The sequence below is a fragment of the Sceloporus undulatus genome, chromosome 7, assembly GCF_019175285.1.
Source record: "Sceloporus undulatus isolate JIND9_A2432 ecotype Alabama chromosome 7, SceUnd_v1.1, whole genome shotgun sequence".
NCBI lineage: Eukaryota > Metazoa > Chordata > Lepidosauria > Squamata > Phrynosomatidae > Sceloporus > Sceloporus undulatus.
Genome location: NC_056528.1, coordinates 430,862 through 445,045, shown reverse-complemented (window position 1 = coordinate 445,045; position 14,184 = coordinate 430,862). Strand labels below are relative to the sequence as shown.

The window sequence follows — 14,184 nt, the reverse complement described above, 5'->3', positions numbered from 1 at the left end:
CCCCACCAACTTTCAGGGTGCTGACAAAAGATGATACCCAAGACAGGCGTCAGTCTACTTTTTATTTCAGCAAACAGCATGTTCCTCACTTGAATGGCTCTACGATAGCAATCAGATCCTTCTCTGACATTTTGTTTCGTTTTTTTAAAAAAGAGAGGAGCAAACAAGTGACAAAAACCCAGGAGTTCTTTCCTTTTCAAAAGAACAGCGTTTCTGAAGTTGGATTCAAGACGACTTTCATGTAGGCTTGGGTTTTAAGGCGGGGAGGGGGAGAAAGAAAGACACTGCGGGGAACAACTAGGCTAGCAGAAGAGAGCACTTGCACACTAAGGTTATGAAGAAGGCATCAGCAGGACTCCGGTCCTGCTCCGGGTCACCTGCCACCGTTCGCTCTTCTCTGAGAAGACCGGCAGGGCAGGGATGGGGATGGGGGAGTCGCTGGCCTGCAAGACTGATGCAAGGCACCCCATGGATGGGGAGGGGGAGAAGGGTCTTTTGGAGAGCAGTTCCTTTTCTTCCCAGGGACCCATTTCCACATTCTAAAAATATAAAAATCTTTGCAACCAGTTTCAAAAGCCAAAATTTCAAGATGCACCCTGTACAGTTTACTCTTCTTTTTTTTTCCTCAAAGAACAGTCCTATGTTACTGGTGATTGGTTTGAGGGAGAAGAAAGAAAGAAAGAAAGAAAGAAAGAGAGAGAGAGAGAGAGAGAGAGAGAGAGGAGGGAGCAAAGAAAGGAAGGAAAGAAGGGAAAAGGAAGAAGGGGAGAGAACGGAAAGGCACAGGGAGGGTAACCTAGCTCTAACAGAAAGGCTTGCATGGGAGGGCTCACTTGGATGTTCTGCTTCACTCTCCCTGCTGCTCCAAGGAGAAGAGGGGGGAAAGCAGGGGAGAAGAGAGAGAGAGAGAGAGAGAGAGAGAGAGAGAAGAGGTGGGATGTTTAAGCGCCAGAACTAAGATGCGCTGCCGTGTGTTGTACTCATCAGACAAGCGTGGCTTCCTCAGAGGCAATGCCAGGGGGCTCCTACTTCTTTGCCCGCAGGGACTTCCGCATGGAAGGCTTGCTCTTCTTGGCCTTGGAGGGCTTCAGGTCTTTCTTGGGGCTCACGGCCGGCTTCTTAGGGGCAGCAGGGCTGTTGCCCGAGAGGCTCTTGGTGGCCATGCGGGCAGGGGCTGCTGGCGGAGGAGTTGGGGGTGCCGGCTTGGCCTTCTTGGCAGGGGGCTTGGCCTTCTTGGCAGGGGCCTTGGCTTTCCCACGAGGGGCCAGGGGGGCCTTGCGAGGCTTGGGCTTGCCCTCCCGCCGTTTAGCCAAGGGGGGCGCCCGGTTCCGGGCCTTCGGAGGGGGCCGCTTCTGCATCCTGCAGAAGGGATGAGGGAGAGGGAGACAGAGAAGGTCAGCTCAGGCTCCTTCCCAGGGCAGCCGAGAGCAGCATCTCCTCCCCTGCCCACCCACACATCCAGGTGGCGGCTGGGACTGCTACACACGCCTTTGCTGCCAGGAAAAGTACCAGACTGCCACAAAGAGGAAGAACTGTAGGCCTCCCCATGCCTTCTCACTGGGAACCTGGATGGTTGATGACTTCTTCTGCTCCCCCACCCAAGTTTTTAAGAAAGAAGACTTGAAGGGGCATTGAATTCCAGCATTTCTTACCGAGGACCAAATTTGGCTGCCACTGTTCTCCCTGCCCCCACCCTCAGTACCTTTTCTTTGGCGGTGGCTCTTCTTCCTCGGATTCTTCCTCGGACTCTTCCTCCTCCTCTTCTTCCTCCTCAGACTCCTCTTCCTTTGAATCCTGTGCTTTCTGTTTCTCTGGGAACAGAATGCCAGGGCTGTGGGGGTTGGAGGGGGAGGAAAACAACTCAGAGGCAGCAGGACCCCCACCGCCCCCCGCCCCCCATTTGCAGGCTCAGGAGCCAGGCCCAGGCCCACCCACCCACCATAGAAGGGCTTCCGGCTACTAAAGGGGCTTGGAGAGCCACAGCTGTTACCTGGGGTAATAGGGGAAGCAGAGCCGGAAGGTGCCGCTGAAGCCCTTCCCGGAGATCTGCTCCATCCAGCCGTACTTCTCGCACTTCTGGAGGGTCCTCTTCAGGAGGTGGACTGGGGGGGAGGGGAGAAAGGGGGCATCAGCCAGGAATGGAGGGGCCTTGTCATGCAATAGGACCAAAAGCACAACACTGCCCTCATCCTGCCCTGGCACAAGTCATACTCATCTGAAGGCCTATTTTCATGAAATATGCTATGAAATATGCTATATCTCTATGCATCTCCCTGCAAAGCCTCCTGGGGAATGATTTTGGAAACTGCAGAAAACTCGATTCCGCCAACACTCCTGTGCACCCAGAGCATCTTTATACCAGGCAACATATAGAAATTCTCACGGGGGTCAGAAAATACCACAGACTGAGGTACTCCATGGAAGGTTTGGAGGTCTTGGTAATCTGCCCAGACAAAGGTTAAAATATGCCAAGACTTGATCCCTGATTTCTTCTCTCCCCTCCCCTTCATCCCTGCTTCTTATTCTGAGAGCAAAAGTGGGTTCCCCTCCCCGGCTGACTTTCTTTCAGGAGCTGGCTTGCTAAGGAGACCAAGGCACAGCCCAACCAACGATCTTTCTTTTGCTGATGCCTAATAATAACAGGGAGAGGCTGTGCTCAGAACAGCAGCCCACGGCCTTCTCCTGGCAGAGAGAGAACAGCCCCCTGGAAACGCCATCTAGAAGGGAGCCTGCTTGGATAATTGAATGGATGGCTTCCATCAAAAGCATTCATTCTTGCCAAGACGTGGCAATTTCCAAGAGCAGGCACTTTAACACACACACAAACCCACGCACCATGCAAGCTCCTACATGGGATCATCATCAACCAGCTACTTTGCAACCTGAGCTGCAGCTGTACAACCACCTCGAAAAAGCGAATGGGTAGCATTCTGTGTATGTGTGTAGAAGGAATCTAGTAGCAGCCCTTGCACTAATGGTTCCTTTCAGCACGAGTTTTTGTGGATATCAACCCACTTTTTCAGATGCAGCCATAAATAATGTTCACAAAAGCTCAAGTTGAGAAGCTAGCCTGAGGGATGCTACTGGATTCTGGAAAGGAGGAGCTGACAGCAAAAATAGGAACTAATTCCCTTCCTAAGTTAATTCTTCCATGACTAACTATCTCCTGATCCATCCATCCATTGATCAACCTTCAAGACTTAATTTGGGGGGAAAGCACCAACTTTTCTCTCTGATGCTGTCCTTAGAATCATAGAATCATAGAGTTGGAAGAGACCGCAAGGGCCATCCAGTCCAACTCCCTGCCATGCAGGAAATCCAAATCAAAGCAGATCTGGGCACAGAGAGGGCTCACATAATAAAACCTGGCATTTCCCCACTGTCTTCTTTGGCAAGGAAACTCTCCCTTCCAGTCTTGGGAAAGGGAAAGAAAGCGTAGGGTGGCAGGGGTGGTTCTGGGGAGTACAAAGGAATGGGGGAGATGCATCTCCAGACCATTGCCAGTTATGATATGAGGTGTGTGTGTGTTGACAGGGCATCGTACCTCCTTTTCTCTCCCTATGGAACGCCCACCCTAGAGAAAGAGGAGGCCCTCACTCTTCCCCATACTTGATCTACAATGCAATCTCCATTTTTTCCTCTCAGGCAGTCAGTGATAGGTCTGTCCACCAATCTTTCAGTCCCCCCCCCCCAAAACCGCTGGTCACCATCGTAAAGCTAGAGCTTGCTCAAACTGTCAGTGACCTGTGGAGGACAATGAAGGGCTTTCCTATCAGGGACAGTGCTGTGCAGCTCCCTGCCTCACTGTGCTTGCAGACAGTTGTGTGTTTGTGTCTTTCCTCCTACCTTGGAAACTGGAGTTTGACCCCGGGTGCTTCTCCAGAACATATTTCTTCAGAGCGGTGGTGGAGCAGGTCTTGGGCTCGTTCATGGCTGCAATGGCAGAGAGGATGGCATCCTCCATCAGGCTCCCACCCAGCAATGGCTTCTCCCCAGACTTCTTCAGCTGTTTTTAAAAACAAACCCCAAAAAAAACCAGTATGAGAAAGAGGGTCCTCCAAAGTGAGGTGGGGGGTCTCCAAATAATCCTGAAATCCTCCCAGCTGACCCCTGGCAGGGATGCCTCACCTGGAATGTTCCAGATGCTCCTTTGCCTGTGATCTGCTCCAGCTGGCCCTTCTCCACTGCCCTCTGCAGGGCATTCTTCAGCAACTGGGGCCTATGGGAGGGAAGGCAGCAGCTCTGTTAATGCCACTTTGGTGGGACCCTAGGGCACCTTCCTCTTCCTGGCTGCAGGAAGCACAGCTCCAAAGTGCCTTGACTGCCTGCCAAGGACAGGAAGAGAGCCTCAGCTGAGAGCTCTCTATGGAAACGCAGCCTCCGACAGCAGAAGGGAGATGCTTCTGCTTCTGGGCCAAGGGCTGGATGAGCACAGAAACTCAGAAGCTCTCTGCTACAAGGGCTTTTTTGTTATGGGTAAGGATTTTTTATTAACTTCTATATCTCAGTAAGCCAAGAGAGATTGGCATAACAAAATAATAAAGACATTTCATACATCACTTTCTGCTTAGGGATATGTAAAATTCCTGTGTGTTTTCAAATTCTGTTCATCCAAATGATTTTTCTTTTTTGGTTTTAAAATCCTTACCCCCTCCCCTCCCCCAGATTATATATTAACCTTGTAGTTTGGATTTACGGTAGAGCGGATACGTACGTGCGTGTGTGTGTGTGTGTGTGTGTGTATATAATTCCTAAAGTCAACAGTTTTCTTGTTCAATCCACTTCTCATACCAACCAATTTTTGATAGTATGTGACTATGCATCTTTCAAAGAGTCATTTGTACAATCGATTTTCTTCTGTTATTTTTTCATCTTACTGTAAAACAAGTTTTATTTTTCTTGTACTTATGTGTCAGTTTTGGCACACTGTTTTCCTTAACTAGTTTCTTCATTCAACATCTTACTAGTTTTGGGTTAAACTATCCCTCCTTCCTCTCCCTCTCCCTCCAGCCTGGCCTGACCAAAAGCAGACCAGCGGGCCGGCCATGAATCTGAGCCTGAGGGCTCAAGTGTGGCCACTGAGAGGATCGAAGCTAAGCTCTATGCAGGAAGCTTAACTCACATTTTATGATTCCCTCTTAAAAAAAAAGAGCAGTAGAGGTAGGATACACACACACACACACACATATATATACATATATTTCAATTAACACCACTGTCAGGAATACCCCAAGACAATGCCTCTTATTCAGTGTCAAACTATTTGTTCATCGGACTCAGCATTTCTTGTTTCCCTGATAGCTCCCTTTCCACTGGAGCTTCCAAGGGGTGCCTGAACAGGGAGCAGGGCAGGGCCTCTGCACAGGGAGCATTCATTTGCTCATGGTCCCTCTCCTCACCTACCCTTCCTCCTTAGCTGGAGACATGGGACCCTCAACACACGCTGCCAGGCCACCTCCCATAGCACACTGCTCACATATCTGAGGCCTGAGCTTGTTCCGCAGAGGAGAAAGGGCTTGGACAGAGAAAACAAACCGTGGTGGCCACAAGTCAGGGGGCCCCTGGCTCCACTCTACCCACCTCACATCCACTTTCAGCTTGGGATAATACTGGGAGACATATTTTTTGATCAGGCTGTAGGAAGCCTCCTTGGGCTCGCAAAGACGTGTGAAGGCCAGTGGGAGGACGTCTTCCAGCTTCACCTGCTGCTCTGGACCTGAAGAGCTCCTCTGAAAGACAAGGAAGACCCTCTTTCTGAGAGGCCAGAGACCCTTGGTGTGATCTTCTCCAGGCCCAAGGAGGGGAGTACAGACAGACTGACACAGGCCCAGTTCATAACCCCAAGTAGCATTGGGCAGCTGAACCTCCCTCTGCATGGCTGAGCTCCTGTCCCAGGCCTGTGAAGTTTCATCAGCCTTACCTTCCGATCCCTGGATTTGGGGCCTGTTTTCCCTGAGTTTGGGGCCACCACAAAACTCCCAGAGGCTCCTTTTCCTTTCACCTGGCAGAGTGGAGAGAAGTGGGAAAGTCGTGTGTCTGGCCTCCCTCTGCTATGGGGTGAGAGAGGCTGTTGCACCGAGGCTCCCTTACCTGCCGTATGGCTCCCCGCTCCAGCTCCCTCTTGAGGGCCTGTTTGAGGAGGAAGCCTCTCCTCTCCAGCTCCAGAGAAGGGTACTTGTTGATGATGTACTTCCGGATGGCGACGACTGAAGCACCACCCTTCTGATAGCAAGCCTGAGAGAGAAATCAGCCCTGAGCGGACGTTGGCAGCAAGCAGGGGATGGCTGCTTTGAGGCAAGCTGAATAAAAGGGGCAGGGCACAGGGGCTGGCTTTGCCTCACGATGGCTTCCCTGCTGGACATTGTCATATCTGTTCTTTTCCCTTTGCTCAGGCAGGACTGTTTGTCTCCCCATTACACCAACATGGGACAAAACGGAACGTTTTACGCCATCAGTCTTGCTCCAGAGATGCTCTCCTTACCTTGATGGCCTCAATCAAAATGGCGTCCATCTTGGGGCGGGAGGAAGCCGCCATGTGGGTTTGCTTCTGTGCTCTGGCTAGCTGGCTGGCTGAAAGAGTAGCCCAGACAGGAATGGTCTTCTTGACTTTCTTCTCCTTCTCTTTAGCTGGATCCTTCTCTCTTTATAGAAGGGAACAAAAGAAGTGAAGGGTCCAAATTCAGCCAGGACATCCTGCAGCCCAAAGATATTTTATGTGGCCGAGAAGAGCTTTGGGGATCTTGGATTGGCACTAAACAGCTGAAAGCTGGGAACTGGAGCACTAGACAAGAGAAGAGAACTGGTCTATCAAGCCCTGCTCTGAGTTGGCAGGAGTGGTTCTCCAGGGCTGCCTCAAGCAGGAAAGAGTCCTCCCATCACTTTTTTAAAAACAGAGATGCTGGGAATTAAACATGAGCCTCCCACAGGAATTGCTCCAAGCCCTTTGGGGAACCCCTGTGACGTACAGCCTTGACCAAAACGGAGGCCCTGCTCCCACCTTCCCTCTCAAGGGTGCCCAGGTGGCTTCCACTCCTTACTCCTTTTTGGCTTCCTCGGCTGGCTTTGCCTCTCCCTTTTCTTCAGCCTCAGGCTCCTTTGGTGGCTCCACTTCATTAGAGGCGGCTGGTGGAGTCTCATTCTCCTGTTCCTCCACAGTAGAGGCCGATTCCTCTGAACTGGCATCAGGATCTGAGGGGGTGAGCCAAGAGGAGAAAAGAAGGTGACAGGCAACAGCTAGATTTGGAGAAGGAAACACTGAACATCCACTGCAGAGAAAAACACACACAGAGGGAAGTATTTTGGTATATTTCATTATTTAATGATAATATGTATTAATATGTATTTTGACAGACAACTGGGAACAGTGGAGAAAGGGCGAACCAGGGACCCCCCAGATGGCTTTACCTGGCTTGGCCTCCTCTTCTTTGGCAGGTTTGCTTTTGGGAGGCGTTTCCCGAGCAGAAGAGTTCACAGCCCGGCGGATTGGCATGGTGCCGTCTTCGACTGTCTGGAGGAGAAAGGACAGCAAGGGGTCATGGGACTGCTGGGCTGGGGCTCCCCAGCCGAGGAAGCCTCCTCAGGCCTTGCCCACCATCTAGGCCTACTAAACACCAGCCCCTCCAAGCTGCCTTCTGGCTCATCCAGCAGAGCGCAGTTTCCAGCTTCCGCTGGGTGCTAGCAAGGGAGCCATGGCTCGGGCTTTGGGCTTCAGTTAAGGATGCGAGGGGCCAAGGGAGCCAGTGGGAGGGGAGGCTTCTGGGAAGGCAGGTTGGGGCAAGGGATAACAGGTGGGGAGAGGGAGAGGGGAGGCGCATGTGGGGCGGGGTGGGTTGCTGGTCCCCAGCTGAGACTCCTAGAAGCAGGGGAGGAAGCGCAGGGCAGCCCTTGCGAGCCAGTCCAAGGGCCAGAGCGTGGGGAAGGGTCAGCCCCTACCTCGCTCAACTTGTCCGAGGGAGCTCCCGTTAAGAGTGGAAGCGCCTTACGGCCTGTGGGATCAGCTTCGGGCAGATCGGTCGCCATTTAAATTAAGGTCTAGCCCCCAAGGTGAGGGTTAACACTTTGGAGCCCCAGCTTTTTAACCTCAAGGGGGAAGACTTCCTAACCACCTGAAGTGCAGAAAAGATCGGGTGTGAAGGAGGGTAAACAAGAGCAAACGGGAGAAGAAAAATAATAATAAGAGTAAGAGAGAGAGAAAGAAAAACCCTTCAGATCTACATCTACATCCCTATAGAACACTATGGAAATAAAACCAAAGAAAAACACAAACATTTATCAGTTTCACAGAGGCTGATGCCAGTAAACTTCATTTTGGTTGTTCAGCAAGCAAGGGGCAAAGGGACCATGGGGAGAAGCTGCATTAGCTGGCACAGGGAAAGAAACCCACCGGGACAAGGATGGAGGGCAGGGGCCCAGCAGAAAACCCAGGCCAAGCCACCGCCGCTGTGCCCCACGCAGAATGGGGCTGGCCAAGGGGCCGATCCCAAAGGCCGCTCTGACCCTGGCCCCATGTGGCCCCTCCTGCCACTTCAGACTCTTGGCACTTTTAGTGTTCTCCCAGGGCCTTTCACAGGCCAATGTGCCACATAGAGGCCTGAGGAGGGCAGCAGGACATCAATGCAGAGCGATGAGCAAAATCGTACAAACCAGAGAGCAGACTGTCCTCCTCCGTTCCTGAAAAGAGATCCCAAAGCAGCCTGTCTGAGTCACGGCTGCCTTGCTTTGCTGCCCACCCTCACCCCCAGTTTATGCCTGTTGGCTTGGCCCAGTTTTAAAAAGCACACACCTGCCTGCCCTCCTTCACCCCCCCCCCAAACCAGGGTCTAAAGAAGCACAAAGGAAACACCTTGCGTGAAAGGGGGGGGGACTTTGTTTTAACAGGGAAGGAGTCCAAAGGGGCCTCCCGGAGCTCCTTCCCTTGGAGAGCCCATGAAACATGACACGCAGGGAAGAAGAGCCCAGGGAAAGAGGACTCCCTCCGGCCGTGGGGCCTCTCTGCCTCTGGTCTCATGGAAAAACAGAACCAAAATGGGGTGGGAGGAAAACACAGGCCACCTTTTTCAGGATGCCAGGGGAAGGAATTTGTGTGCCTGGAGGAGGAGGAGAGCAGCCCTTGCTCCTCTAGCCTCCCCCAGACAGGACCCAACTGGTGTGATGGTGGCACTGGGGAGAACGGAGGAAGAGGGGCTGGTCTCCACAGCCCTTTAGGGAGAAACACTTAGGGGAGAGGGAAGGAAGATGCCACCGCAGCTGGGCAAATTCCCTGCACTTTAGGCTCCATGGAGGGTGTGTGTGTTTGTGTTCTCCAGAGGACACCCCTCTCAGCTTCCAGGCCCAGGGCTGAAGGCAGCCATCACAAGAGGAAGGCTTCTGGGGGAGCAGTTTGAGGGGGTGGGATGGTGGTTCTCCCCAGGTGTTCTGATAAGAAAGGGAGGAAGCCTAAAAATGAGTCTCACCATGCCCAGGTTACATTTCTTATAAGGCGGGAAGAAAAACATTGACACACAACATTCAGAAGTTCTTCGGAAATAGTTTTTTGAGGGCTTTTTGGACTATGTGGCCAGGTTCTAGAAGTTTGTTCCTGATGTTTTACCAGCATCTGTGGCTGGCATGGAAGTTAGTAGGGTGTGTGTATGTATATATATTTCTTCTTCATGGTCTCTGCGAATCACACAAATGGGTTATTCTGTGGCTGCACAGTTAGCTTCAGCACTGCGCAGGCGCAGTGAAACCCATTTGTATGTATTCGCAGATGACCACTCGAAGAAATACTGTTACAGGTAAGCAACCTGTCCTTCTTCTTTGTGGTCTCTGCAAATCATACAAATGGGTTTCACTGCGCCTGCGCAGTGCTGAAGCTAACTGTGCAGCCACAGGATAACCCATTTGTGTGAATTCGCAGATGACCACTCGAAGAAACACAGTTACAGGTAAGCAACCTGTCCATATATGTACAGTGTGACCCTGGGTTGTGAGGAGTGAGTTCCATGTTAAACAGGACAATACATATATTAACATGGAAATCACTACTCTCAACCCAGGGTCACACAGTGTGTGTGTGTGTGTGTGTGTGTGTGTTATATATACATACCGCACTCACTTCCATTCTCCAAAGATGTCAGAAACAGATGCTGGCGAAACGACAGGAATAAACTCTTCTAGAACACACAAAAACTATGGCTGCCGGCCATGAAAGCCTTCAACTTCCTTGGAGATATTTCTGTGGGAGCAATATGGCTTCGCATGTGAGATTCCTAAGCCTCCAGGACACTTTTACAAAACGGCTCCTCCTCCAAAGAAAGGACATCTCCGACTCTTTTCTGCTCCTGAGGCACTTGTGTCACACACACGCAAGAACTACACCTGCCAATGAGGCCTGCAAGCGTCAAGCCTCCGATGCTTTCTACAGACAGAGAGTGAGAAACACCATTAGCCCAGAGTCCAATCCCTTCAACAAGAGCCACAAGCACTTCCGAAGTCAAAGGAGACACCGAGAGAAGGCAGCACCCTTGAGCCTCCCAGAGGCTTTAATCCAATGCTTTGGTGACAGACAGGGTTGCTCCTCCAACAGCCAGAGGATGCAGATTCAGGTTCGCCCTCAGCCTCAAGCTCACAGTAGAAACGGACAGATCCTAATTCCAGCAAGGCCAACTCCCAGAGTCTGCCATTCTCCAAAGCCGCTTGCCTCACCTGAATTGTGACAGAGGGAAGCAGGCTTGATAGGAGGCCAGTGAGCAGATCTTGCGTTGCTTTCAGGAAAAGGGCTCTCTGGGGAGGGCTGTCCCCATGCGCTGGGCCTTGTGGAGCCCTGGATGGAACTGAGCCCTTGCCTCCATCCCCATTCGTTGCAAGAGGGACCCGTCTGGTCAAGCCTTGGACATCTCTGTGGACCAGCGATTCCCAAGCCTTGGTCCACCGGACGTTTTGGCCTTCAGTCCCCAGAACCCCTGGCTCCACCTCAACATTAGGATGAACATCCTGGCGGTAAGTGCTATTTGCCAGTGAACCCCCCCCCCCAAAAAAACCCCTCCTTCTTTGGGGGTCTTTAAACAGAGTCTGGATGGCTGTCGGTCACAAGGAGTGCTTAGACTGTGAGTTCCTGCATGGCAGAAGGGGGCTGGATGGGGGTCTCTTCCAACTGTGATTTGTTCCTTGTGGGTTTTTTGGGTTGTGTGGCCATGGTCCTGATGTTCGAAAGATCATTCTGTGCAGATGGCAGCCACAGATGCTGGCGAAACGTAAGCCCCAAACCCCACAAAAAAGCCTCTATGGTTCTAGTCCAAAATCACCTGCAGGACCAAAGCCTGGGAATGCAGGCTTCTGCAGACAAAAGCCGGACTGGACTATTGGAAGACTTTGCCCCGCGAACAGAGTCCTCAGAGAAGGAGCTCTCTCCACCAAACACACATTTGTCCAAAGGCACCGACCGGAGGACTCTCTGCTGCCTTTGGTGCAGCAGACTTTGCCACAGACTAAGGGTGCAACTGCAATGCAGGAGTAAAGCGGTGGGCCATTGCTTTAGTGTCCATGGCTCTATCCCACGGAACCCTGGGATCTGTAGTTTTGTGAGGCACTGGCAGCCTTGGGCAGAGAAGGCCAAGGGCCTTGCAAAACTACAAATCCCAGCATTCCCCAGGAAAGAGCCACAGCGTGCAAAGCGGCCTCAGACTGCGGATGGGACGAGGCCCCAATGAAGGACCCAGAGCCTCTAAGAAGGGCTTCTTCCTTTCTAGAGCCCCGTTTGCTCCCTCAGTGCTTTCGTCGAAGGGGGCAAGTGCTGCCGGGGAGCCTTGGGAAAAGGAACTTCAGTGCTGTGAGTCTGCTTTGCACCTGACAGGCGCAATCCGGTTCGACACCGCTTTAGCTGCTGTGGAATCCTGGGAACTCTTGTTGTGGCCTCAGAGCAGAGCTCCCACAACCCCATAGCACTGTGTGTCTTGTGTGCCTTCAAGCCACTGCAGAGCAGAAGCCTACCAGTGGCGACCCTAAGGCCCTCCTGAAGCTGAGAGAGCGCTCTCACACTGCAGCCAACCATAGAGACTGAGACACAGAGAGAGAGAGGCGGGCAAACTTCCTTCCGGCCTTGGGCCTACCTGGGGGCGGGGCCAGGGCAAGGTGAGTGACCGGCCTGAGGCCCCGCCCACGACAGGTGTCTGCGCCTGCGCACTCTCAGGGCGCTCAGGCCCGTCTCAGGACCACGGACATTTGCATAATATTAGCATAGCGGCCTATCTGTGCCAAGGAGCCCCGCCCCCGCCGCCCAGGCCACGCCCTCTTGTCACTCACCGCCTCAGGAGCGCCCTCCCCCCAACCTTCCTCCTCTCGCGCTCGCTCGCTTTCTCTGGCGAAGGGAGGGCGGGCGGGCGGCGCCCTCGACAATAGCGACGGCGCCGAAGGAGGAGGAAGAGGCGGCGGCGGCGATAGCAGCGACGACGACGCGAGCGGAGGCGGCGGCGGCGGAACCGGAGGGGAACCTGGGCAGGAAGAGGCGGGGCCTGACGGGAGGCAAGGGCCAATGGGCGCCCCGCGAGCGCCTTTCGAACGCCCGGGCCGCGGCCACGCCCACCTCGACCTTTGCGCCTCAGGACCAATGGGAGACGCGCCTCGCGCGCAGGCGCACTGGACGTGGGCGTGCCCAATGCTCCTCCGCTCTGAACAAAAACACTCAGGCGCAGGAGGAGGGGCCAGTGGGCGGGGCATGCGCAGTCTGGCCTGGGATGCGCGCGCAGCTGAGAGAGCAACGGTTGTCCTCCGCTTGGCGGGAAACGGAAGTAGCCCTCCTCCTGAGAGTGCGCTTCCGGTCCCTGAGGCGGCTCTTATCACCTCAGAAAAACCAGAGCCTTCTTCCTCACACGAAGTCCATTGAAATGATGAATGCTAATAAAGGCCGGGAAATAAGGCCGAGGGTTGTGTCCCCCGCTTCAGAAGCACAGCCCCCAAAGGGCACTGCGCCTCCCACGCCGAGAGGGATGATGGGAGTTGTAGTCCCTGGGCTCCTGGCAGATGAAGGAGGGAAATGCTGTCGTCACACAAAACACAAATACATCATCTGACTCTGAAAGGGAAACTGCCTTTCTCTCTCTAGAAACCTCAGAATATAGACATTGGGTTTAGAAGCACAGAGATAGATATACATAGCTATTAGGTACTGTATATGGGTCTCTTCTGCTCCTGTCAATCTGCAAGGAAAATGGCCTTAAGTGTGTCTCTAACTGCAACCATTTCCCTTTCACAACTATAGATACAGTAGATACAGATATATGAGATGTACAATTACACAGATATGTATTATACTTTTCCTCTCAGAATTATAGAAGCAGGATTGTATAGTATACATATTCATATATATATTTACATGTATATAATTCTGCAAGGAGAGCCGGTTCTCTCTCTCTCTCTCTCTCTCTCTCTATATATATATATATATACACACATAGCATGTATATATGTGTGTTTATGTGCATGACTGAGAATTAGACAGCAGGTTCTGGGGCCAAAACTATGGACCTGTGGAAGTCGGACCCAGGGCTTTGGGTCAGGTCTCCTTTGTACTAAGCTTTCTAGACTTATTCTTGGGTAGAAGTCTATAATCTTAACAGTGAATTTTGGCCCTTCTGGCTTGCGTCCGTTCGCACAAAGACAGCGACCCAGAGTCACACCGATTAGCTCCAGTGCCAACACAGAGCCATCCGTGGCATTGCTGCGGCTGCTGTGTCCCTTCATGCTATTTCAAGCTTATGGCGACCCAATGGCTGGCAAGATGATTCTTGTTGTTATTAAGCTTGATTTATACAGCCCTGTCAATTCACACAGTGCTGAAGACACAATCCATTGCCTTCCCCTGCGGAGGCTGAGAGAGTGACTTCTGGCCCAAGGGTCACCCATTGGCTTCCTATCCTGAAAACCATGACGCCATGAAAGCTATCCAAGAAAGCTCTGGGAGACTGGGCTGCCACAAGAGAGAACCAACTTGGAGGAACACAGCAACACGGAGCAAAACCAACAGCTAACCCAGGCCTTAATACGAATCGGCCACCTGGACATTCCCAAACCCACTTTGGAGAATGGACGCCTGTCCAGTCACTTACCTCCGCGGCTCCTCTTGCCCCGAGGGTCCCTTCGGACGCTGGGAGAGGCATTCGCTGCTCAGAGAAAGCCATTTCTGCAAGGAAGATACAACACCCCACA

General features: G+C 52.5%; 1 protein-coding gene across 4 annotated transcripts; it reads right to left on the bottom strand.

The window, feature by feature from the left end:
- Positions 1-48: 48 nt before the first annotated feature.
- HP1BP3 (heterochromatin protein 1 binding protein 3) lies at positions 49-12,546 on the bottom strand. Of its 4 annotated transcripts, XM_042480257.1 has the most exons (13): positions 12,283-12,405; positions 7,933-8,105; positions 7,405-7,507; positions 7,038-7,188; positions 6,482-6,641; positions 6,091-6,234; positions 5,921-6,001; positions 5,581-5,729; positions 4,129-4,219; positions 3,847-4,006; positions 1,991-2,102; positions 1,703-1,831; positions 49-1,359 (listed from the first exon to the last, which is right to left on the bottom strand). In XM_042480257.1, the coding sequence occupies exons 2-13, from the start codon at positions 8,017-8,019 to the stop codon at positions 1,026-1,028; spliced, it is 1,701 nt and encodes a 566-aa protein (XP_042336191.1). In that variant the 5' UTR covers positions 8,020-8,105; positions 12,283-12,405; the 3' UTR covers positions 49-1,025. The 4 variants fall into 4 exon arrangements, with proteins under 4 accessions (XP_042336191.1, XP_042336188.1, XP_042336190.1 ...); XM_042480254.1 differs by lacking the exon at positions 7,933-8,105 and having other exon boundaries at positions 12,283-12,540; XM_042480256.1 differs by lacking the exon at positions 12,283-12,405 and having other exon boundaries at positions 7,933-9,593.
- Between the last annotated feature and the right edge of the window lie 1,638 nt (positions 12,547-14,184).

Coding starts and splice junctions, on each gene's coding strand:
- HP1BP3 (XM_042480257.1), bottom strand. CDS start 8,019: ATGGCGACCGATCTGCCCGAAGCTGATCCCACAGGCCGTAAGGCGCTT. Junction 1,832..1,990: donor TGCTTCCCCTATTACCCCAG/GTAACAGCTGTG, acceptor CAACCCCCACAG/CCCTGGCATTCTGTTCCCAG. Junction 1,360..1,702: donor GAGCCACCGCCAAAGAAAAG/GTACTGAGGGTG, acceptor TCCCTTCTGCAG/GATGCAGAAGCGGCCCCCTC.